At 39.9% G+C, this 26,948-nt stretch overlaps 1 protein-coding gene across 2 annotated transcripts in view; it reads left to right on the plus strand.

The window, feature by feature from the left end:
• Positions 1-10,471: 10,471 nt before the first annotated feature.
• The window catches only part of ARID2 (AT-rich interaction domain 2), a 230,771-nt gene continuing 214,294 nt past the window's right edge, over positions 10,472-26,948 (plus strand). Inside the window, exons 1-3 of one of the 2 annotated variants that reach the window (XM_058307854.2) lie at positions 10,472-10,909; positions 11,026-11,119; positions 12,218-12,315. In XM_058307854.2, coding sequence (XP_058163837.1) covers positions 10,818-10,909; positions 11,026-11,119; positions 12,218-12,315 — 284 coding nt within the window. In that variant the 5' untranslated portion in view covers positions 10,472-10,817. Of the gene's footprint in view, positions 10,910-11,025; positions 11,120-11,520; positions 12,117-12,217; positions 12,316-26,948 lie in introns of those variants that run through there. The other variant, XM_071218789.1, reaches the window with a different exon arrangement.

The raw sequence follows: 26,948 nt of genomic DNA on the forward strand, positions 1-26,948 counted from the left end.
CTGGTAATAAAAATGTGCTTTAGTGATGTGATTATGTGTACCTTTGCAGGGTGGGTAGAAACATACCTATATGCAAGAGCTAACAAAATGACTGCTGGCAAAAGCCGTTAGGGGTAGATTTGGAATACCATTTTGCCTGTTGACAATAATCAGGGAATACGCTTTAAAAGACAGATTGCAGAAGGAGTTTATAAAGTCCTACAGATTTTTCAAAGCCTTTGCTGTCCCTCTATCCACAAGTAGTGGGGACAGTATAACAGCAAGATGGGATTCTAACAAAACTGAACCCAAGTGACCAGGTACAATGCTCATTTTTCTTTAGATTTTTTTTTTTTCACCCATAAAATATGGTCTATGAGATTTCCAGGTATCCACCTCACTCTATCCCCATCACATAAAGTCCGGTGACTGAGTCAGATCTAGGTTTATTAGTGGAAGACATAGCCAGAACCTCACTCAAAGGGGCCTTATCAAGTCCTCCTGATTACTTGTCTTGTCTTGGATCTATACCTCATGTTTATAAAGATGTCCATCTCAGCCATTAAGCAATTTCTCATTATTGAACTTTGAATTCTTCTAGACAGAGTGTCTATAAGAAAGTTTCCTGGACAGTTGCCACTTGAATCACAAGACTAGTGGTGACAGCTTACAGGTTGCTTCTGGTAGTGCTGAGATTACCTAGACAGCTGGTGGACCTTCTCTTCTAAACCTGGCCTTCTGGTCAGGAAAATTCTGCTCCATGTTGCAGACATAGTCAGTAGCCTTCCAGACCCATTTCAAGTGAGTCCATCGTGAAACAACTACAGTCATTGGATGACAGACAGCACCTAAATTGCCTTACTGTTAATAGGAAGGTCTTGCTTCCTTTGATGGTTCTTTACTACATTGTAATCTGTCTCCCCTACACACAGACCAACTTTTACTTTCACACTTTGAAGTATGGTCTGGACCACTTCTGAACTGGGTCCAAAGAATACAAAACTTCTAAGGCAGAACTACTGTACTGAAAATTTTTCTGTAAGTAACTTATTTAATCACTTTCTTCTTGGAAAATAAATCCTTACTTGAGACCTGCCACTCAACACAAGAGAAATGAGCAGGAATGCTAATCTTTCACCAAAGAAGACTGGCAAATGACCACTGCTAGAATGACAAGTGCAAAATTGAGCGAGTGCTATGAGGACTGCTACTTGATATATTACTCTTTCTGAACTCTCTGGCTTGGTTACTGAGTCTCAGCTATAAGCTGAGCAGCATCTAAAACTAACTTTACTAAGATAAATGGATCTGTACCTACTATTGTTCTTATATTCTAGGCTATGAAAACTCAAAAGTTACAATAACAGTACATTCCTTAAATACCGGGTCTGTTCTCAGTTACCACAAAACACTGAGGGAGAAAACCCTATGATACCAGGGCCTTTGACTGGGATAATATGTTCAATGGTTACACAGCTAGAGGTAAAACCTCCTTTAATGTTTATGGTATGGCAATAGTTTAACAGAATGTAATTTGTGGAATATACAGAGGTAATGACCTGGCATTCAAGCAACTGGCATCTCTGAATTCTTGTAGTATGTTAATGAGAACTGAGCTGCTGATCCTAGGCTGCACTAAAAACGCTACCTTCCAGAGGTAATGCCATTTTGATTCTGGGTGAAACCTCCAGCTTTAACTTGTGGCTTTAAAAAAGAAAGTATGGGAACTTTGCAAAGATACTCTTTCCATTTGTGTAGCCCATGGTTTACTCACATATTTGGTCTGTCTTTGTATCTTCTAAAACCTTTCAAAGGGGAATAGCCACATCTGTGAAGCACAATGGGGGAATAGCATTTCCATCAAATGAGGTTGCATGCAATCTGGAGAAACCAAAAACTATTAAGTTAAGTTTGACAACTAGACCACTTTTCTAAACCTACTCACCACTGATAGAATGACCATTCCTTAAGGTCTTATAGAATCACATGGCTCAGATTTCATCTTAGCCAGCAAAGAAAGGGTGTATGTATACTCACTGGCAAGGAATGTTGATCCTATGTTCCTGGCATATCAAGCCATGTCTACAAAGAATTTGCCAAGCTGCACTAAACTGAGAGTTAGGACATATTTATATGGGCTTATAGCCTTTTATAGGGCATTTAGCAGTTGTAAAATTGTGCAAGGCTAAAAAAAGTTTACACATAGCAGCAATATTTATAAATATGTTACATAAGTTGTAGCCTTAAAAGACTCATTCCAAATGTTCTTACCTGGATACCAAACAAGTAGTGTCCACTGGAAAAGAAAATCTAAGAATAAATGATAAGCAAATCTGCTCATACAGATTCTAATTTAAAATAAAGTATTGTCTAAGAAGTTCCAGATCTTATATTTGAGGTCAGTTTTCCCAATAATGCCCTAAAGAAAGGTCTTTTAGCCTATTCTAGCATTCTATTTTTATTTTGCTTGTTTTCCATCACTTTCAGTGATCAACGATTTCTGTTTAAACTTTTATATATTAGTCTTTAAATTATAAATGATTCAGATACATTTATGGTTTTATGTATATTTGCTTAGCAACTGTGATTCTGGAAATTGGATTTTATTAGCAAGACAGAAAGGATGCTTAGTAGAAAAAGCACGGATTTGGGAGCCAGGAGGCTTATTGTAAAATGTTTGCATTTTAAAAATGAGCTTCATGTATAACTTAAATCAAGTGCATCAGCTTAATTATTGGAGCCTGAATTAAGCAAATGTTTTCTCTCAAATATGCTCTTTCCCTTGGGTTCAAAAGGGAAAATTTTAATGTCAAATAAATATAAAACATGATGGGGTACCAACTTCCCTTCCTCCTCTCCAACCCACCCCCTCGAGACAACGCATGGAGTCATGGATTTTAAATAACAATAATTATGCTTATAAGGGTATACAGATTTAAAGAGGCCCAGTTTCTCAGAAATAATGTATTTTTTTAAATCCCTTGAGCAATTAGGTATATGCATAGATTAGAGTTGAAGTAGTTTAGCATTTTTTTAAAGGTTATGTTGAACTGCAGTCTGAATTCCCATCCTCAGTACTATCTGGCCCTTAACTATAACATCTCATTTTTTGCTTAAAAGTATAAAGAACATCTTTTTTAAATGTACCAGAGAGAAGGGGTCCAGTGAATCATTTCCTTAGATTAATAATCATCTCCAAATTAGGCTAATTTCCAATTACCTTACAGTGGACCCACAGATCAGCTACAAGAACCTGATGTGTGATAAAGTAGCGCCATTGATGAACACTACAAAGGCAAGGTCTGGGCCAATTCCTAGGTACACCCCTCACAAACTGCAGTGAATAGCAGCAAAGCAAGTAAGCACAAAGGCGAAAGGGAGGATGACAGCGTGACCTCGCCACACCGCTGGAAACACTGATAAATGTTACCTTTGACCACAGAGCACATACTACTATGAGCAAAATTTTAATAAATTGATATATGTCCCTAGACATTACCAATTGGTTGAAGAATATTTGAGACCTATTTGAATTACCTTCATCCCTCATCTAGACAGTTTCAATAGAGGACATATTGCAAAATGAATGCATTTAATCTAAACTTTTCTTTTAAAATCTCTTGTAGTTCTTCTTTTGAAATAGAAACAGATTTCGGCTGGTTTGCTGTAATTTTTACAATTTCATTAACTAAAATGGTATTTTTTAAAGTTTCAAAGGTCTTTCAAACTTAGAGGCTAACCACAAGCAAAACAAACAAACAAATGAAACCACATACACACCTGAAGCATTCCTCTTAACTTTCTTTCTGTCTTTAGCAAACAGACTTAAACTTATTGGCCGTCACAGACCCCTTTAAAAATGCCCGTGCCTGCTAATACCATCATCCTAGAAAAATGCAAGTAAATACAACATCTTGTATCCAGTTTCACAGGGTTCAAGGACTCCTTGAACATCATAAACAAACCACAAGTTGATTCTCTTACTTAGTTTGGAATAAACCAATACTGCTACAGTATTTTTCAAAAGTCTCTTTGGAAACTGACATTGAGAACAGGGATAAGATATGGAGGAGGATATCTGCAGTGGGTACAAACCCATCCGGGGCAGCGTGCTCGTGTTATAAAGACCACTTTTGGTGGTCCCACCGTTAATGGAGCAGAAACACAATTGAGGAGAGGATGACCTTCAGAAAATGGCAGTGCAAAGGATGGATTCAGGTCAGTGGGAAGAGAGCAAATTCTTGCATACCCTAAAGAGAGGATTCTTTTCTGTTTCCTGAGGAACAGGAGAAATGTCATTTAACCTCTGATTAACCCTGAGTTCAATACATAGAAAATCTGTCTTTAAATGGTATGAAAATTAATAGAAGTTAGAAATATGACCTACGCTCATATTATTTAGGCTTATCAATAATTACAGATGGCTAAATTTGGTTATAAAATGCCCCATGATACTCTAAATTTTTCAGCTTTGTTTAAAATACCTGGAGGCATTGGACTTAACAGTAAAATATTGTCAGTTACTTTGTGCTCTTGAAGAACTGTTTATAAGTATTTCTCATTTACGTTATCACACAAATATTACTCTAGAATACTTTTAATTGAGTGCTACATGCTACTAAGCAATGTTAAAGAATCATGGCACCTTTAAAGATTGTTTCCACTGACTTGTTGGTTAGAATTTCCCTTAAGGTACAATAAGCACCAACAATTTATATTGGCTCTTGATGAATTTCTACTTTGATGCTGGATACATAGTTGTGTAATGTTTTCAGAGGAAACAAAAGCTAAATAAATTCAGTTATTAAGTCAACAATACTCTGGTTCATGAAGTTATGAAGAGAAAACTATACATACTTTTCCAAAACCTAATTATCACAGTTTTGCATTTCAGCCATATTCCTAATTTATTGTTTTGCCAACAAGACTACCATCTTCTTATGCTTTACAGCTAGTCAAGAATTAAAACTGCATTAAATAGAGAATTACTTTTTTGGGGGGGTTTAATTTTTTTTAATTAATAACAAAGTGCAATGTCAGAAAAGTCAATGTACCAAAAAATTGAAACAGAAAATCAAATTCATTAAAACAATTTCTTTTTGATTGCTCTGTAGTATATTTTTTACATTCACTGAACATTCCCTTGCCTTTCCCATAGTTAAAAAGCTAATTATTGGAATATTTTGGGGGGATCTGATTTTTCAAAGAATGTGATTTAGATACTTGTTATTATACTATTATAGCACTTTGAGTGTACTTTACATAAGTCTTGAGCCTAGCAATAATGTAACACTGTTTTGTACATAATTACACTTAATTGTCCCTATTCTAAACAGAATTTTGAATTTAACTCTGTATTAAAGATCTTGTTTAAGCATTAAAAATTAAGAACCCACTGGTCTGAATATTTCCTTATAATCTTTTTTAGTTAGCAGTTTAAGGATTGGAGTGTAATTTCCTTGAAGGTCTGGTCAATCTCCCACTCCCCACCCTCTTGCCCACAGTAGGTATTCAATAAATATTTACTTAATGATTTAGTAACGGACATCATTTTTTAAAAAATTTCCTTGGTTTAGTATTTATGTTATCTTAACGTTTTAAGAAGTTACTGAATACTATAAACAGTATTATAATACTACAAAGTGTATATGATGAGAACATTTAGTGTGGGGACTACTTTTAAGTGGACAAAATAGATGAAATAAATGAGAACGCACACATGTAGCACCATAAACCCGTAACAATTAAAATTCAGGATTAGATAAATGACCTAAACCACTGAGATCAACTCCATATCAACAGCACATTTGGGAATGCTTCTCCAAAAAGTACTATTACAATTGGCTAAAATGTAATATTTTACTTAAGTTTTTCTTTAAAAGTTTTAACTGAAAATTATCACTAATTTCTTATAAATTGTACTGGATTTATGTACAAGCATAACCTCTAATATCTATTAAAAAGACAATTCCAAAACGCTTATCAGACTCTTTTGGGCCAGAGCATTTAGAACTCTATTGCAGATTCAAAGCAGCAGCATTACAACTACCCAATCTGAAGCATAAATAAACTATTTCCTCACCTTTTAAAAGCTTAGTGACCAATACTCCTTAGAGTCACCATCAAAATGGAAGGGCCTCATCTATAATTCGGTATTTGTATCAAATTTTCAAATAACACAAGTTAGCCCACATAAAAAAAGGATAGCAGAATATACTGACACAGGCGTCAAGCTGTGAAAGCAGTCTCATATCTTATAAACGGTTTCTTAGGAAGGTCATCTTTAAGTTTAACTTCAAAAGCCTTGTTCAATCAATTCTTTTAAACTTCAAAGTAACCTAAAATCCAAAAATGTATCTAATTAATTGACGTATCAATTCCTCAGCTGTTTTCGCTGTTGTAATCATACATCTGGCATGCTTGATTAGATACTGGGTATAGTTGGGCTTTTTTTTAAAGTTTAGTTGAGTAAGTGAACTTTTAACTTAATCCCTGCAATTTCTTTACTAAAAGTGAAACTCACAAGACTCAAAGATTGACATAAAATAACAGTAACCTCTGATTATGGTGTGCAAGGTTTGCAGTTACTATTAAAAACAATGCTTTGCATTTTTCCTATCAAAGTCTCATTTTTTTACATCAGAACAGTAAGTTATACAAATGGAGTTTCAACAGTTTTCACTGCTATTGGTACCTTTTTATAGGAATACTTTTCGTTAATGCTTGAAAATTCTGTACTACATCTTATATCTTTATAAAATAAGTTGGAAAATATCTTTCCGTAAAGCTGCCAGCACATCTGACATTTCTTTTCCAGATCCACCTGCTCTATGCTGCCCACTATAGGAAATGCAATATGGTACTACGAAACCTAATACTATGCACTAGGGTTACTATGAGTGCAATCCACTAAAAAAAAAAAAAAAAAAATTTCCCCCCTTTGGTGACTTGGTTGCTAAGATAGGGTGCTCTTGCAAGACACAAACTGACTAGTGGTAACCAAATTTATTAAATATGAAGGACATCAGTAGGAACAGACGGGACCAGAAACTGTATCTTGGCATTCCACAAACCAAAGTAGCAAAGGGGGGAGTGCAGCAGGAGATGAGGCGTGGAACTTAATCACTGAGGCGCACGGTGCAGAAAGCTGCAGTTCTGCACTAGAGGGGCTGAGGGTCAAAATCAGCAACACCAAAAATCCTCAATAAAAAATATCATGCAAACACAAATGGTTGATGCTAATGGAAAACAACATGTAAGATCAATTACGCATGTAATACATACAAGTTTTATGACAGGAATCTCGTCTTTTTTTAAACCTTCACATTCCTCTTACAAGTAAACACCTTCAACAGCTTACTTTGTCTTTTATTTTTCTAATCGGGGGACGTTGAACCATGTGGTGATCTGATAAACATCAAGCTTTATGTTTCTGTTTTTAAAACTTTGACTAAAGCATGTCCCAAGTATTAGGAATTTAAATTCTATCCATCAGATATACTTTAGGACTCCATTTTGACGATGGCAGCCTTTTCTACAGAAAAGGATTTTTAAAAACAATTCATATCAAACCTCAATTCTTAAAAGGTATTAAAAATCCAAATCTTGATCCTATGATACTTGCGCTGAAAAGCAAGACGTTATTGTATACGCATGAGTATACACACATACATTAACAGCGGTCAGTGGCTTGAAAGTGGCAATCTCTCCTTGAAAAGTAAAAAATATAAAATGTCTCCATTCTGCCCTTCGAGATAGAAATAAAGGAAACTAGGCTGTCCACTGAACAGTGGGATCCTAGAAAAGACGTCCTAAGGTCTAACACGAGAAATGAACAGACAATCCTAAATCCTGACTCGGACGACTTCAATTTCTTTGTACGTGCCTTGGTTCCCACTGCTGCCCCAGGCGCACCTTCCCGGGCCCGGGTCCGGTCCGCGATCACGCGGCGCGCCGGGACCGCCGGCCTCCGCCAGCGCCGCCCGCCGCGGCGACCCGGCTCCCCGGCTCCCGGCCGCCACCGCGAGTTCCTAGGCTGGGGGCTCCCGGGCTCCCGAAGCCCACGACTCAGACAGCGGGTGCCGACGGCGCCGAGGTCTCCAGCATTTCTGAACTACCGAAAAGTCACCGCACAAGTGGCGCTGCCAGGGCCGCTGCTGTCCGCCTCGCGAGCGCCCGGTGCCCGTCCCCTCGGAGCCGGCCGGGCGGCCGCCGGGGCGACCGTCCGCTGCATCGCAGTCAGCGGCCGAGGAACGTGGAAGAGCAACCAAAGCTGCCAAGTCCTCGGAGCAGGCAGCCGCAGTTTCCCCTTCTCCCATCCAGGACAATGATCCCGGCGCTTCCTTCGAGAAAAGGGGAGGGAAAAAAATAAAAAAGCGTCGAGGTGCCAAAAGTCGCCGACATTTCCCGACGGAGATCCTCTCGGCTCCATCCCCGGAGCGAGGTTTCCAAACTCGAGGCATCCTCAGCGGAGGTATTCCATGTTGACAGGTCTCGTGCCTCCCACAAAATGGGGCCGAGGAAGCGGCCGCCGTCTCCTCCATGGGCGCCGCCATTTTGTGAGGCGGCGGCGGCCGGGGCCCGGGGTGTGTGTAATGGTTGAATAGAATGACCCCCTCTAGGGAATCCCCGGCGCTGACAGTTACGTAAGGGGCTGTGAGCAAGTGCGGCGTTCAGGGAAGCCGCACGGCCCGGGCCGCGCCGCGTCTCCACCACCCCGCGGAGGCCGGCGGAGGGGGAAGGGCCGGCGGGCCCGCGGTCGCCTCCCGCCCCAGCCCCCCCCCCCCCCTCGCCGGCCCGTCCGCGGCCCGGGCCCGGCTTCCTGACCCTCCCAGAGCCGGTCTCCGCCCCCCGCAGGCTTCCGAGGCCGCCACTGGTCTTCGGCTGTGAGGAGTTTGCTCGCCACAGCCTGATGTCGACCCCACTGTAGGAGACCAACTTTACTTGGGAAATAAATCCATTTCCTCGAGTGAGCACCGGAAGCGTGCTGGACTCTACAGGACAGAATTTTTTTCCCATCCCCTTGGCGCGCGACGACCTGAAATAATAACCCATCCAGACCCTGAGTACCGGTGACCTTGGGGTAGGCAGTGACTTTGCCCCGAGTGACCACCCCTAAAATGGGACTACTAGTACTTTTCAGGTATTGGGAAACTTAGCTTTTGTAGCAAAGGGACCACTCCAACCCCCCCCCCCCCCGCCCCCCGGTAACCCGAACTTAGGCGATAGTATCTGTTGAGATGTTTTGAGTCTCCCATTTAAGCAAGGCTTTTAACCTTCAAAAAAATTTAAGCGAGGATTGCATTTATGACATTTGTTAGAAGGCAAAGGGGAAAGTAGGGTCATTTCTTTCTTTCCAACCCATCTGTCGTGGGGGTGCCTTACTATGAAAACATAAAGATGATCCAAGTTCGAAACATTGCCTCCCAACCAGTTTGATAACTTTTCTAATTATGATTGGACAATAATCTAGTTTGATAAGTGAAATCAACCAAAGGCAATGTGAATTAAGAGCATTCCACAGAATTCATAGTTTGCTCAAGTTAGTTTGTGGGTAATTCATGGCAAATGTGCTAACCAGGCCCCAAAATACTAGCACGAGACTCAGAAAAGCCGATTCCTTTGGACTTGAAGAAGAAGGGGGAAAAAAGTCACAACTGGACTGTGTTTCCATCTGTGAATGTTGCCTAGCGTGAAGAGCGGTCCCTCGGAGGTTCCGCTCCCTCCCGAGCGCCACCCGGGTCGGGGCGGGCGGGCGGGGACTCGGAGGAGGCGCTTCCACCGCCGGGTCGGGGACGCGAACATCGCCTCCACCCCTAACCCTGGAACAACCGGTAGTGGCCGTTTCTCCGCGCCGTCCCCCTTTCCGCCGGCTTTGTGTGCGTGTGAATTGTGCGGCACATTGCAGATGAACCCTAAGCCCAGCGAGCCGAGTCTATTGTTCCCCGCGAGGAGCTGCCGGGGCGGTGTGGAGCCAGGCGCAGTGCCGCGGCCGGCCCTGGGGGGTCGCTGTGCGGCGCTGGCGGCCGGGTCGTGGCGGCGGTGGCGCTGGCAGCGGCAGAGAGGGAGGCCGGCGGGGAGGGAAGCGGGCGGGCGGCGCGCCGCGGCTCGGCCGCCGCCGGTGCCTTCTGCCTGAGGCCGCCCGGGCCGAGGCCGCGCGTGAATGTGTGCGAGGGCCCCGCGGAGCGGCGGCCGGAATACACGCTGTCACCCCGCTTTCCACAAACCACCACACAGACCTCCCCCTCCCCACCCCCAGCCCCGCCTGCCCCAGCCCCGCCGCCGCCGCCGCCGCCGCGGTCGCCGAAACTCCCCGTCCTCCGGCCGCCCCGGGCCCTCACCGTCCGCTCGCCTCGGCCCTCGCCCGCTCGCGCGCGCCCGGCAGCAGCACCATGTTGAATCGCGTCCCCGGGCCGAGGCGCCTGGGCCGGCGGCGCTGAGAGGCGGCCGAGAGCCGGGCCGCGGGGAGGGAGGGCAGGCAGGGGTGGGGGCGGGGGCCGCGCTCGTCCCGCGGCTTCGCGCGGATCCGGCATTCGCCTGCCCCTCTAGTTTCGCTCCGATTTCTTTAAACTTTTTTAGAAATTCCCCTCCCTCCTTCCCTCCTCTCCCCCTGGCCTCCTGCTCCCTCCTTCCCCTCCTCCTCCTCCTCCTCCCCCTCCCTCCCTCCCTCCCTGCGCCGCCGCCGCCGCCGCCGCCGCCGCCACCACCGCCGGCCCATGACTGAGCCCCGCCGCCGCCGGCCGAGGTATGGGCTCCGGGCTCTGGTAGGAAGCGCAGGGAGCGGGGGGCGCTTTTAAAACACCGATCTGGGTTTTTCGAAAACCTCCTTGGAAAAAATAATGGCAAACTCGACGGGGAAGGCGCCTCCGGACGAGCGGAGAAAAGGACTCGCGTTCCTGGACGAGCTGCGGCAGTTCCACCACAGCAGAGGGTGAGAGCACAACCGGGGGGGCAGCGCCGGGGCGAGCCGGGGCGAACGGGGCTCTCCCGCCCGGGCAGGGCGCGGGGTCCCGGCTGACAAGTGCGGGGCTTTCTCTCTCCCCGCAGGTCGCCTTTTAAAAAAATCCCTGCGGTGGGTGGGAAGGAGCTGGATCTTCACGGTCTCTACACCAGAGTCACTACTTTAGGCGGATTCGCGAAGGTGAGTGGAAGTTTTAATTTGTATTTCCCTCTCGCTGGCCTCCTCCGAAAAGTCTCCTTTGACCCCGGAGTGGGCGCTCGGGGCCGGGGGGGCGGCTGGCGGGGGCCAGAGGCGTCCTTTTCGCTCGCAGCCGGTGGCACGGAGGCGGACGGCGGCGGGGCTGTTTTTGGCCTGGTGGCTCGCGTGCGCGCGGCGGGCGCGGGGCTCCCGAGGGCGGGCGGCCCGGCGCCGGCTCGCGCCCTGCCCGGTGCCCGGCCGGCCCGGCGGGGTCGGCGCGCCGCGGCGGGGAGGGCGGGCGTGCGGGGCGCCCGGCCGGACCCCGCGCCCGCCCGCCGCCCGCCGCCCGCCGCCCGCCGCCCGCCCGCCCGCTCGCGAGTCAGCGCTGCCGCCGCTGCCGCTCTAGCACAGGCGGAGACACAGAGACACACAGACTCTGAGAGCAGTTTTCGTGCAACTCAAAATTAGCGCGGGCAGGTTTCACATCGATAATCGGCTGCGAAATGATCCCGGCAGCCGGGGGCACGGCCTCGGCCCGGTCGCCCTGGGTTTATACAGCTAACAAAAGAAACCAGGACCTGTCTCCAAATAGCCATCTTAGGCTTCAAGGCTAGGCAGAAGCTGTAGGCCTCAAAGAAGGGCCTATGGAGATGGATAGATCTGGGAGAGGGATCGGAATCGGTCCCGGCCCCGGACCCCCCCCCAGGACCCGCGGACGTCGCTGTCCGGAACAGTATTGATCCTTTTGAACTTTTTTTTTTTTTTTTTTAGTGTAAACGGACCGCGTTGAGATTTAAAAGGGGGCGACAGAGGGACTTGCGATTGGTTATTGTCCGGGCTTCAAAAACAAAACAAACCCACCAACCACCCCCCCCCCCTCCCCAAAACAAAACAAGTGCTATTAAATACCGGGCTCTCGGGTGAAAACACAGTGTTTCAAGCAGCTCTTGCATAGTAACTCTTACGGATCGAATCGAAATACACGCCGATGTCTTCTTAGGTATCTCCAGATCTCTGTAGAATGGGTATTTATTTCATAGTTAGGTCAGGGTTTTCTTGGATTGGGCTCTTTCAGACAAGTGTGCCTTGTGTTTTTAACAGGTTTCTGAGAAGAATCAGTGGGGAGAAATTGCTGAAGAGTTCAACTTTCCCAGAAGTTGTTCTAACGCTGCCTTTGCTTTAAAACAGTATTACTTGCGGTGAGTAGTAGTAACTCTTTCACAGTATTTGGAAATCTGGGATTTAAGGGATTTGGGGGAAGATTTGTTTCTAGCATAAAACAGAAAGAAACAACAAAACCTTGCACACAGAACAGTTTCTAATCACCTATTAATTTCATTCGGATAAACATTAAATATATCAATAAAGTGTGAATGGGAAGGTGCAGGTTTTCCTCACCTATTTTAGAATTGTTTACATTTTTCATGTAAAAACTTTACAGGTGATTTCCCCCCTCCCTCCCATTTTGGTAAACATTCTTTTGTGACATTGTTATTGATTGTTTGATATTCACTGAGGGGCAGAAAGGTGATGTTTAGTGTAAGTTAAGATAGTTAATGAAACTTTGTATCCCTTGGGAAATTTTTTTTGGTTTGGAAACTCTTTTACCTTTTTATAACTTTAAGAATTTTTTTAAAAATGGAACCTTTAGTACAGAACGGTGTCATTGAGTAGTTTTTAGTAGATATTTTTACATAACGTGTTGATGCCCTAGGTGACCAGGATTGTTTTTAGAATCGTCTTTTGTCAAAATTTTGAGTGACTTAGGAACATTTGAAAGGATTATTATATCTTTAGGGAAATAAGGGATACTGTGAAACAGGATATTATGGTTTGGAGATTTTCTTTGATTCTCCTTCTCCTTTGACTGCTTATTTCTTATTCTGCTGTTATGTGATACAATTTAGATAATACATTTTTTGATTTAGAGTGGAGTTTTTTTCTTCCAGTTATTCTTCTAGGAATATTTTCGTTTTGTAATTTACTATGTCATCTTTTCTTTTTAATGTTTATTTACCCATAGAGAGTCCTTAGTTGGTGGTTGTTGATCAAAACTCGAATAATACTCTTTGTATTTATTGCTTTTTAATATTGATGTTACAGGGTGACCTTTTTTTGTAATGTGGCTTCTGCATAATTTGGGTTTTGCATTTATTGTTGCTCAAAATGCACAGTTATTCTGTGTCATTTTCAGCATTCTGAAATAGGAAATGCAGAAATTGCACAGGTGCACTTTCTATTGGCTGTCTTAGATTGACTTTTGGCTTGAAGCTGAAGAGTTCACAGAACTTTGTGGAGTAGTTACTGAGTTATACAGAAGTCTAGAAAATACTAAGTAGGCTTAGTCGCTATCTGTTTTCTTATTTTTGTGTGTGTGATGGCATGTGTGCCAGTATATTTTTAAATAAAGGGCTAAATTGAAAAAACAAATCAACACTTCAAACTGTTGATTTTGTAATGGGGCGAGGAGTATAGAATTTGATATTTATGGTGACAGTGACTTGCTCATTTCCATTGTACGTTTATAATATTGAGAGGAATATTGCTAAATTTCTGTTTTAGTTTTATGGCATTCAGTTTTACCATTTAAATTTTAGACAGTTTGCAATATTTTAAAGTTAGGCCTAGTATTTATTGGATTGGTTGACTGAAATTTAATATCAAAAAACTACTCTGTGATATATATGGTCAATGAGATGTATATTTTTTGGATGAACTTAACATTCATATTAACAAGATTTTAACATAATCAGCTTAATGTCTAGGCTTCCAATTTTTTATAAAAGTTATTCATAAATGTAATTTCCAACATGGGATCATATCATCAGTTGATTATACTTTAGGTACTGTTTTTAGCTATATAGTTTCAAAGTTGTTTGTAACTATTTACATTGTCTTCTGATCAGTTTGGGCTTTATGATCTTATTAGAAGGTACTTTTTGCACTATGTCCTTAGCTAAACTTGTTTTCCCTCTATATGTGACTCTCCAGGTTTGTTTTTGTAGAGTTGTAGCTAGGCTACTAAGAAAAAAGTTGAAGCATTTGTTTTGGAAAATAAAACCATGTGAAGATTTGCATGCCTTGTAAAGAAATACAAAAGAAATATGCTGGTCAAAACTTGGTTACTACCAACCTTGAAAGAATTTTTCCCTAGGGGTTTAATATTGCACAGTTAGAGGACATGTATTATGTTGGATTTTACACCTTCTTCTGAAAAATCCTAAGTGGCAGACAGGATGCCAAGCTTTAACAGTAATTCTGTTACTTAACCATAAGAGTGCCTTTTCATAGTGAGAAATGATAATCAAGTGACTTTGTAAGTTAGCTCTTTGTTGCATCACATAGAATAGTTTCTGATGAGCATATAATGCTGTGTGTTTTACAAGTCACAGGTGTAATACTTTTTTTAAAACATTGACTGCGTTTTAATTTGACCAATATTGTAAGACTGTCAGAACATGTGTTAGATCTTATTGAGAACATGTGTTTGATCTTATTGACTCTACAAGTTTAATATTTGCTTACATTCCCCTGTAATTTTATTATTAACTGATGGCGTTAATCTAGTATTTTATGATATATCTTCATAGTATCACAGATATTTAAATAAGGAACAGCAAACTAGTTTGCTGGTCATTATATATTCTAACATTTTTATGTTTTGATACAGATATAGACAGGGTCATTAAATATAGAGTTGAGTTTAATGGTCCCCCATTAGTTAGATTGATTGTATCAAAACATACATACAGTGGTAGATTACCTACAAATATTTCTCAGTCTAAAAGTAAAATGCAGACAGTAGCAAATGACTACTTAAAACATGTACTCTTTTTTAAAAATTGGATTAATCATCTGTGATATCTATATTTTCATATAGTTCCTTTCTTGGCAGAACCACAAATATGTTCCACAAATGTTTATTATTAGAGCATCCCTATAAATATGAAAGGATAGGGTATAATTTCCTACATTTTGTAGATAGAGAAATTAGAATGTGGAAAAAAATTAAAATGATTGTAGGGACATTCATTATTGGACAAAAAAATTATATTCTTGGCGTGTTCGGTGATATGTAGTTTATTTTAAATTCAGTTTGTTAGTCACAAATAATTTTAAGAAATTAAAATAAAATTGAAAATAACATAGTTAAATTTATACACAGGTATTATCTGTGCCCAGCGTGTTCCATATTTGCTCAATGGATTTTTATTTTTTGTTCTGTTTTGTGGCTAAGATTGTGGGCCAGTTTCCTCCTCTTATTTTGATTAAGAATTTGAAGCTTTGGTATGACTATTTAAGAACTATCTCAAATACTTGAGGAATTAGGTGCAGAAAATTGTTGCATTGTGAATTCTGATTTTTTCCCCTTGGTGGATGGATAAAGCCCTCCCTAAGTTATACCAATAGAGGGAGTTTACATTTACCAGTTAAATGGAATGAATACACTCAATGTGTTCTCTAATTAGTGTCTACCAAGTAGATCAGTTCTTTTGTGAGGAAACCTTTTAAGAATCATGAGGTTAAGTGAAAGAATTCTTCAAAGTTTCAAAAATCGTAGTAAGTAAATAAAATAATATATTAAGTTTGTGAATGCTAAAAAGGACTGGTAAACAGATTACTCTTTACCTTGTTAAAGAAAGGAAAACAAAAGTAATATGGAGACTGGAGGAAAATATGTATTTTAACATTAATTTTATGGGCTGTGTCTTCTTTCTGAAGAAAAACTGATTTTGATGTCTCATAGATATGCTGTTACATTTTAAAGGTAGGCAGACTTGTTGAAAGGAAGAGTAGAAAGAAAGTGGAAAGACTGATCAAAGCTCAGCTATGATTTATTTGTTAGTGCTGATACTAAACAGCTTAAGTTTACCCCAAGATAGAATTAATTTAATACTGAAATAAATCTTATTCTTTTCACGATAGATGGTTATAAATTTCAGAGGATACAAACTGAGAATTTGATTTTAATTCATAAATGTTTATATACTTTTTGCATTTCCACTAAAAACATCTATTTCTAAACAGAAGTACTCCTTTATAATCCTACCTTATCTCATTGGTGGATTCAGCATTTTCATAATTGATTGTTTGAAATCTATTATAACTTCTTTGATAGAAGAGTAAATCGCTACTATGAATCTTGTACATTTCCCAAACTGAATGAAATTGTAAGTTTGAAAAGGAAGAAAATGTATAGCATTTTAATTTCTTGGAGTTTAGGGGTTTAAGTCAGTGAACAAGTATTTCAAAACACATTTTTAAATGAAGTATTTAGTCTTTATTATTGTTTTGTGAAGGCTCCTTATTGAGCATTTTCCAGAGTAGTTATAGAACATCCTAAAGTTTATGGTAAAAATGAGGCTTGTCTGAATGGTGAATTAGAAGACATAGATAGGGCAGGGAAGGGCAGAAGGAGGATATTCTCTATGTCTCTGTTCCCTTGATTTATCACCTCCACCACAGTTTTTGGTATTTAGGATACATAGAGTAGAAATTCCAAATTAGTGCCCAATAAAGCTGTAGTTTTCCTGAAATGATAATCTTTTTCCTTGAAAAAAGGTCAAATAAATTTGAGCAATAATGCTAAACTTGGGTTACTTTAGTGCAGACTCCTCAGAGACTTTCTTTTATTACTGTACATTGTGGATTTCTAGAAAATTTGGGGAAATGCTATTATCTCTCCTGCTCCCATAGTGGTGTTACCATGTACCACCAAGGTAAACTGGAAACCCATGTGTGAGGAACACCTACTAAATTTTGTGGAGTGCAGTTCGGGAAACTCTGAGCTTGAAAAAATAAGATTTAAGGAAGAAAAACTAAATTTGGACAAAAATGGAGAAAATGAGAGGTGAATGTATATTTATGTTGAGATATATAAACATAAATTTAAATTTTTGTGGAGCTGTTGTTTGCATATCTTTATCAAGTGCTGTACAAAATTACGTTGGTAATACTTGTTAAATGTTTTTTTCAAAGTGGGCAAAGGAGAATATTAAGATTATTTTGTGCTCATCTCCAAGAAAAGAAAGGTAAAGAACTATTGTAGGCCAAGTCTTAGAAGAAGAAAAGTTGAACTTAGGAGTTAGAGTGAATGACCTTCGTTTGTCCATAATAGGGGAAGATGCCATTGTAGATGCATAACATGTTTTTTCACTGTTTATAATGTGATTTAAGATAAAAATAGGGGAAAAAAGTGACATGCTATAGTTCATTTATTTGCATGATATTCTTTACAACAAAAGAATTTATGGCTAATTTTATTTGTTTAGTTTGCAAAAGAAAAATTCTCATCTTTTCACTTAAGATTCTTATTTGAACCACCAGCCTCCCCCCCAAGACAAATAACTGCACTTTACCCCTCTAGTGTCTGTCCATCATTCTACTAAATGCTTTTTTTTTAGACAGAATATTTATGTTTAAGATTTTTTTTTCAAATTCGTCTAAGTCTTAAGAGTTGTGGCAGAATCATTTGTCAAGTTGTTTCATAGAGTAGTTACTGCTTTTGTTGAGATATAGTCCTTTCTAACAAATTGCATTTGCTTTGGCTCTATGATTTTAAAAACTAGTTGCATCATGAATTTTTATATCAGTGAAAGTTTTTTAGAAGTAGATATGGGTCTAAGGACCAAAATTACTGGAATTAAAAAAAAAAAAGATGTTAGGAGTAAAGATTATCTTCAGAATACTTTCTTTATAGCTTGAAATTTGTAAGTATAATTTTTATGAAAAGCAAAAGGATTAGCTTTTAAATTTAAAATAAATGTAAATAATTTGGTTAGGTTGGTTATCTATAGTAGAGCTAAGGAAATAGGTTAATTCTGTTTATTCCAAAGTACACTAAACTGCTTTTATATATACACACCCACACACACAAATAGTGGTAGGAAGTATTAGTTATCTATCATAAAAATTTATTAATGAGTTCTTTTAGCAAATAAAACTTTTGGGGGACCTGGAATAAAGAGTTGGTTTAGACAAATTGGCATTCAGCAGCATTTGGGTTACTTATAAATTTTATTAAGCTTGTTCATTTAAAGTAGAATCAAATGTATTTTTCTGTTTCAAAATAGTTTTAAAATTTTCACATGTGCTTGGCTACCTTTTGCATATTCATTATGTTGTGAATTGTGGGTTAATTCATTTCTGCAAGATATATGCCCTGTTGGCTAAGTACATTGCAATAACCTATTGCTGGAACTGAAATCTCTTGGTAATGCCTAGAAATAGTTATCACATGCTGAATTGTTGCCCCAAAATGATAGGTTTATAGTTTTCCAATAATATCTAAGGCAATGTTTGCGGGGCTTCCACCTCTGTCTTACTGAAACAGAGTTTTGTAGTAGGGGCCCCAGGAAGAATCTGTTGTTTTTGTTGTTATTGTTTGGTGCCGTTTAATACTTTCAGCCATGTTGTTGATTTATTTAAGTAATTTGGCCTTTGCAGTGTCCCAAATTCTGCATTTTGTTGATTTCTTTCATGTAAGTGTCCATTGGCTTGTTCTTCTATCCCCTGTATTTAATGAAAAGTCATAATTCGATCTAAAGGTTGATAAAATTCAGTTTCAAATTTTTAGGCTTACTTAACAGGCAGTGCTGTGCTTTTCATCCTATCGTGAGGCATATGATGTCTAATTGTCCCCTTTTAGTAACGCTAAAATTGATCATGGCTTTCAGGTATTAATAGTCTGAAACTCTGTTCTTTTAAAAAGAGCACCTGGGGTGATTCTTAAGTCCAGTGACGTTTAGGAACAGCTGATCTCATTATTGTAATGAAACCAATTTAGTTGCTGAGATAACTGGTTTAACTTGACATTAACATGTTGACCAGGGGTACATCCAGAACAAAACCTCTAGGGCAGGGGTTCTTAACAAGGAGTCCATGAGCTTGAATTGAAATTAAAAAAAAAAAAACACATTATTGTGGGAACGTGTTGGTGTGTATCTGATATTTATTAAATAATACACAGTATAGTGTGGACTTTGTAAGGGGTCTGTGGTTTTCACCTGACTGGCAAAGGGGTTCATGGGACAAAAAAAGTTAAGAACCCCTGCTCTAGGTGATATCTGCTCCAGGGCCACCTGCTCAAGCTGCTTCTTTTGCCTCTAAGCAGAGTCTAAAAACACCCTGTACCTAGTTTCTGGGCTTCCAGAGATGGGAGCAAGGGCTCCGCTTAAGTTAAGGGGGAAAAAAAGTGGTAAATGAAAGACTAACATATCCTGACTGTATTTGTAGCACTTGGACATTAATTTAAAATGTTTTCCTTCAGTTATTCCTAATTCAGTAATTTTTTTAATATATGCATTTTTTATATAGGATTTTTATAATATTCTTCCCAGATGGGATACCTTTTGTTTTATCACATTACTTAATGCTTATTTTCTTTGTGAGGATTTTGTTGGTCTATCCCAGTACTGCTTAGGGAGTTAACTTACATTGTAAAAAGTCCTTTAAAAATTGCAACATTCCACAGTAGCTTGTTTTGTTTAATGTACTTTACCATCAATTTTTAAAGCACTTTCATACATGAGAATTTTTTTCAAATTTCAGACCTAGTTGATTTATTTAATCTAATTAAAAATTACACAGAAAAGGGCTTCTTTGCACCACTCAAACTTTTTTCTTCCTTGCCATGTGGGCTCCTTCTTTAAAAAGACAGGCTATAAGTTCTATCAAGTTCCCACTCTTAAGTGTCAACCATAATTGCCAGTCTGGAAAGTATGTTTTACATACTTTCAAATAACACTTTCCAACTTCCACCTCTCCTATTTCTTTCCCTGGTGATAGACCTGCTTTACATGTTACAAAACATAGTCATGTTCATAACCCCCATTATCCACACTTAAAAATGTCTTCACGTTTATTCCATGTTCCAGGCATGTTTAGTATTGGCTTCTAGCAGTAAGTGATATTTTCATTACCATATAATGGGCTAAATTATAATGTTACTTTTTATGAAGCAGAATTGGAATAAGCAGTATAATAATCTATTGTCTGGATATATATCTTATAACAAAATATGGCAAGTATCTACATAATTGCGTTTTTGCTTTCTGAGTTCTTACTATTGTACTTGGTAAATTCTTACTACGGTGTCCAGTGGTGAGTTGCTGTGTGTGCAAAAATGATGTTTATTATATATTTATACCAAACATTTTTCATGATGAGGTATTATAGGGTGAAAGTTTATTTGTCTCTTTCCTAGCCCAGTGATGGTTTTTACATAAATAAAATGTCAGTGTAAACACGCATGAGGTCAGTAGAACATTCTTCTGTAAAATTAGGACAAAGAGGGCATCATCAATTAGGGCTCTATGCAGAAAATTCCTAGTGGTACTTTAGAGATGGAGCTGAATTTAAATTTGCCCGTAATCATGCTCAGGTTGATCACACTTTCATACTGGTTCATAGATTAAATGAATTTTCAATGTTCTTGAGCACAGATGAGACCAATTAATACATCATAAACAGTAGTTAGTACCTGAGCAGGCTCTACCTCCAAATATACTCAGAAGCAAATAGGTGGCCTGTCATGAGTACTTAAGTACTGGTTTTGTATTGTCTTTTAATTTTATGTCACCAAACAGTTAAACTTCCTAATTTCTGTGTAGTTTTTCCAGGTTACTCCACATTTCAATGTATTAATTTAATTTAGTAGTGAAAAATCTTGGTGATACTGGAAAAGTCCTGTTCGGAAATGGTAAACCTATCATGTTTTTTTTTTTTTAATTGTTAATTAAAGATTCTTTGCTGTCTGTCTAATGTGTGAACCTTTGTATATACTTTATTTACATTAACCAATTGTTATTTTGCCCATTTGCTTGATATTTTTCTTTTTATATGTAATGGTGTGTACATGTAGACACACATTATTATTGCTGTGATTAATCATTTGAGAGTAAGTCACGGATACCATGTGTCATAACTTGTAAACATAAATATATATCATCTAGTAAGAGGGACATTTTTTATATAACCATAGTACAGTTATCAAATTCAGAAAATTTAACATGGGTACAAGTGTATTGTCTAATATACAGACCTTATTCAAATGTTGCCGATTGTCCCAAAGATATCTTTTTTAGCAGTCTTACCCCTTTTACCCCCGCATCCTGGATCTTGCATTACATTTAGCTGTCATGTCTCAATTCTTCAGCCTTTTTCTGTCTTTCATGATATTACCTTTTTAAAATAACATAGCAAAATATACCTTAGAATTTGGATTTGTCTGATGTATTTTTCAGGTTTAGATTTAGGCTAGCAATTTTTGGCAGAAGATGCAGCACCACTTTTTCCCAGTATTGCTGATGATAACTTTGGTTAAAGGTGCTGTCCTCCAGATTTCTCCCCTACTGTAGAGTTACCATTTTCCCTTTTATAATCAGTAAGGAACCTATGAGACATACTTCGAGGATGTATAAATATCTTGCTCACCATCAGACCTTTTACCTGGTAGTTTTAACATCCACTGATAATTCTTGCTCAAATTAACATTCATTGAATCTTGATGGATGCAAGATGCTTATTGTGTAATACTATCATTTCTCTTTTATTTATTAATTGGCAACCTAGATTAAGGAAAAATATTTTCATTCTTATTTAATTTTTATTTTATACAATTGGTTTAAATCTATTATCATTCCAAGTTTTGATTAGAAGTTTTGTTCAGATTTGACCACTGAGAGCTGTATCAAGCTGTTCCCTGTGTCCTTATTAACAAGTTTCTATCATTTTTTAGCTCTTCCTTGGTTTTATGGCATAATGAGATCTTCCAGGGTTAAATGGTATTTTTACCTTTCTAGCCCTAGCGTTAACTATTTCTTCTAGGAGTCCACATACCTTTCAGTGTGGAATAATATTTATTTGTTTTTTTGTTTATTTTAAAGATGTATTTATTCCCCACCCCACCCCTTATTGTTTGTGCTTGCTGCCTGCTCTCTCTGTCTGTTCATGTGTGCTTCCTGCATCTCCTCGTCGGAACCTCCCATGGACCTCCAGTGTGGGAGGGAGGCACCCAATCACTTGAGCCACATCCACTCCCCGCTTGTGTTTCTCATTGTATCCCCGCTTGTTGTGTTTCTCATTGTGTCTCCTTGTCATGTCATCTTGTTGAATCAGCTCGCGGTGATAGCCCAGGAGGCACCAGGAACTGAGCCCGGAACCTCCTATATAGTAGGCAGGTGCCCAGTGGCTTGAGCCACATCTACCACCAAGTTTTGGGTGGTACTTGTGCTCAATGCTGTTGGATTATCTTTGTTTGTATTTTTTATTTTTATTTATTTTTTTATTTCTCTTCCCTTCTTTCCCTCCGCCCCCAGTTGTCTGCTCTCTGAGTCCATTCGCTGATTCTCTGTATGTTCTTCTGTGACCGCTTCTATCCTTATCAGCAGCACCAAGAATCTGTGTTTCTTTTTGTTGCATCATGTTGTGTCAGCTCTCCGTGTGTGCCGGGCCATTCTCAGGCAGGCTGCCTTTCTTTCGCGCTGGGCGGCTCTCCTTACAAGGCGCACTCCTTGCGCGTGGGGCTCCCCTACGCGGGGGACACCCCTGTGTGGGGGGGCACTCCTTGCGCGCATCAACACTGCACATGGGCCAGCTCCACACGGGTCAAGGAGGCCCGGGGCTTGAACCACGGACCTCCCATGTGGTAGGCGGACGCCCTAACCACTGGGCCAACTCTGCTTCCCTGTTGGATTATCTTTGCTTCCAGCCCCTTTAAAGGGACAGAGTAAGTGAATAAGTTTATTTTATATGTAAATATATAAAAACACATGTTTTGAAAATCATGAGGCTGTACTGATACCTAATTAAAATCACACCACAAGTTTCTTCTTGCCTTCTTCCATTGCATATATTGCCCTTCTTCCACAATGAGAATACTAGATCCCTATAACAATATATTTATTCATTTCTCAGTTCTGCAATATACATAGAATAGTTTTTGAATTGCTATGCACATACCACTACAATCAGGAAACCTACCATGTAGAATTAAAGATTTGTAGTCTTTTTGTGCTTAGAATGATAATCCAGTCTTATCTTGGTACTCAACTGCTTCGAAACTCTTCGAATTTGGTACTTGACACATTTTGACATATTTTTTTGTCAGTTTGGTACTCTGACTTGTCCGTGTCAGTTGCCTTGTGAGTCACTACCCTTTCCAGCCAAAACAAAAGATCACACATTAGTCACGTGGTAGCTCTTACCCTGTGCACATCCATTATGGTCTTATCTTAGCTTCTGTGGTCATTTTGTGTATTTTTGCATTTCTTTTCTCATCATGTGTACTAAGAAAATGAGTAGTGATAGCGTTGAGCAGAAAAGAAAATTACTTCGCACCACCATTGAACAAAAAAAAAAAATAGGTAAATATGAGAGCGATATTCACATTATTGGTCTTGCTAGGGAATGCAGTATGCCCACCATCATTAAGAATAAAGAAGTGATAAAAAAGGCTGATGTTGGGAAAAGAGTTAAAGCAGTAACAAAGCAGCATTCCCAAACACTTGGGGAAGTTGAAAAGCTGTTATTAATTTGGGTAAACGAGAAGCAGTTAGCAGGCGACAGTGTATCGGAAGCCATGATATGTGGAAAAGCAAAAGTGTTGCATGCCAATCTTTTGAAAAACAAACGGAACTGAGTGATGAGAATGTTGAAGTTTTTAAGGCCAGCCACGGCTGGTTTGATAATTTTAAAAAGAGGACCAGCATCCGTAGTGTCTTGAGACATGGTGAGGCAGTGAGTGCTAATAAAAAGGCTGCTGATGAATTCGTCAGTGAATTTCAAGACTGCATAGAGGCCGAGGGTTTTATTCCTCACCAAGTTTTTTACTGTGATGAGACTGGAATTTTTTTGGAAAAAAATGCCAAGTAGAACCTACATTACCAAAGAGGAGAAGGCATCACCAGCCCACAAACCAACGAAGGACAGGCTCACTCTCTTGTTGTGGGGGAACGCTAGTGGAGACTTAAAATTCAAGCCTCTACTAGTCTATCATAGTGAAAACCTGTGAGTTTTCAATAAGCATAATGTCATAAAAAGCAAACTCCATGTGATACGGAGAGCAAACAGCAAAGCTTGGGTCATGAGGCAATTTTTTACCAAGTAGATTAATGAAGTGTTTGGGCCCTTGGTGGAAAAAGATTTGCTGGAGAAAGACTTGCCTCTGAAAGCTCTCCTGCTTTTGGACAATGCGCCTGCCCACCCTCCAGGCTTGGAGAGTTCAGCTTCATCTCTGTAAGGTTCCTGCCCCCCAGCACTACTCCTTTCTTCCAGCCCATGGACATTTCAAACTTCAGAAAGTCGTGTCCCCAGACACTTCTCCAGAGGTGTTTGAGATCACCTCTGACACCCAGGTGACCCTCACCAAATTCTGGAAGGAGCTTTTCAATATTCAGTGCTGCCTTAACCTTATTGATAAGACCTGGAACAAGGTCTCTTATAGGACAACGAATTCAGCATGGAAGAGTTTGTGGCCAGAAGCTGTGACTTAGAGAGACTTGGAAGGGTTTGAGGCTGACCCAAGCCTGCAGGTACAGAGGGCACAGCTGTGCAGGACATTGTACCTTTGGCCAATCCATGGGCTGGGGTCAATGCTGCTGATGTGGAGGAACATCGTCAGGAGATCAGCACTGAGGAGCTGCAGGAGCTACAGAAGAGCAGCAACAAGAGATGGCTGAGAAGATTTCTTCAGGTGAGGAGGAGATAAGGGAGGATGTCCCCAGTTCCTTGATAAAAAAAAAAAAAACATGTGCAAAATGGACAGAAGTTCAAAACTTTTGGAGAAGTACCATCTGGACAAAGCTCTGACAAGCAGAAATGCAAATTTATTGAATGACCAAACAATTTCACACTTTCGAGGAATTCTCTAAGGAAGACAGAGGCAGCCCTCATTGGATGAGTTTTTAGTGAAGGTGACAAAGAGTGTGTCAGAGCCTGTGGTGCAAGTTGAAAAAAGGCAAAAAAGAGAAAGAATGCCTGAAGTGCAAGTGCCGGATGTTCTTTTGGAGGGTATTCTCTCTCCAAGCAACAATGTGACCTCTCTTCCTCCCACTCTTCTCCCACCGTCCCATTAGGCCATGGACTCTTCTCAGTACAGGTAAAGTTAAGTTTTTATTTCATATAATCTAAGTATTTATTTCTAGGTTTACTTCTCATGTACAGTAATAATATACAACCCTTATCTTTTTACATATTGCCTTAAAAATGTGCATTGTCTTTGGTTTGGAAATGCATTCAATTTATTTACTTTGTTTTTTATGGGAAAAATTAGTTTGGTACTCATCATTTTTGGTACTCATTGCACCTCCTGGAACCAATTAATGATGAATACCAAGGTACCACTGTATATGGATAAAGTATTGTGTTTAGAAGTTCACAATGCTTCGATTCTTTTTTTTTTTCCGAGTGTTTGTTAATTTCAAGTACCATAAGAATTCATACTGTTTCCATTTGTAATCAGTTTTGTGTTTTCCCCCATCTTTGTTCATTTACTTTCACTTATTTGTATGTATTTGTAAAGCATTTATGTTTCTAAAATCAAAATTTAAGAAAGGATATACTCAGGGGTTCCTCCCTTCCCTAGCTCTTCTACTTCATTCCCGCCTGTGCTCTTTTGGTAACCAGTTTCCTTAGTTTTTGGTATTCTTCCTGTGCTGCTTTTTGTGAAAGTAAGCAGAGACATACATATGTACATACATATATGCATTCTTAGTTTTCTTTCTTAGATTGAAGAAAGCACACCTTTTTTTTTGAGTATTTTCCCCTTTTCACTTAACAATATATCTTTAAAATCACTCTTAGTTCTTTGAGTTTGTTTGTTTGTTTTTTTAGCTGCACAGTGCTCCTTTGTGTGGAGGTATCCTAGTTTATTCAACCAATCTCCTGTGTAATGGCTCTTAGGTTGTTTCCAATGCAAATAATGACAAAATTAGTAATCTTATGCAAATCTGAGTAACCTTATGCAGTCATATTTTTAAATTGTTGGGAGGTGTATCCTCAGAGTAAATAACTAAGGTGTGGATTGACCTAGCAGTCAAAGAATGAATGCATGTGTAGTTTTGTTAAATATTTTTAAATTCTCCTTTGTAAGAAAGAACTATTTTGTGTTCCTACCAGCCAGTGATGAGCGCGCCTGTTCCCTTGCCGTATATTGTCAAGTTTTTAAAGTTTTATCAGTCCTGGGGTGGGAAATGTTATCTCACTATCTTTTTTTTAAAGATTTATTTTATTTATTTATCACCCACCCTCCCCCCCACCACTTGCTTGCTGTCTGCTGTGTCCATTCGCTGCGCATTCTTCTGTGTCTGATGTCTCTGTTGCATCTCTTGCTGCACCAGCTTTCCACAGGCGCTGGCCATCAGCTCTCTGCAGGCACAGGCCAGCTTGCCCTCACAAGGAGGCCCTGGGAAGTGAACCCAGGGCCTCCCATATGGTAGACAGGAGCCCAGTTGGTTGACCCATATCCACTTCCCTCATTATCTTTTAATTATTGAGATTTCTTAGCATGTTTTAGTATTTGGTAATGCCATTCCCATCTCATAGTTCTTTTTTTTTTTTTTTCCACAGACTTCCTTGGGTATTCATTTCTGTTTGCTTTTTAATATAAACTTTAGTATTTTTTCTAGTTACAGAAGAAAATCTTATTGGTCTTTTTCTGGGGGAGTACATTAGATTTATAAAGTAACTTAGAAGAACTGACACCTCAGTAGAGTTGTTCTGTCCAAGAACAAGGGAAGACTTTCCATTTGCTCAGATATTTTTGTGTTGTTCAAGAGTCTAAAGTTTTCCTCATAACTTTTGAAAATTTCTTGTTTATTCTTCAGTCTATACA

This window comes from Dasypus novemcinctus, chromosome 12 (assembly GCF_030445035.2).
Source record: "Dasypus novemcinctus isolate mDasNov1 chromosome 12, mDasNov1.1.hap2, whole genome shotgun sequence".
Classification (NCBI taxonomy): Eukaryota; Metazoa; Chordata; class Mammalia; order Cingulata; family Dasypodidae; genus Dasypus; species Dasypus novemcinctus.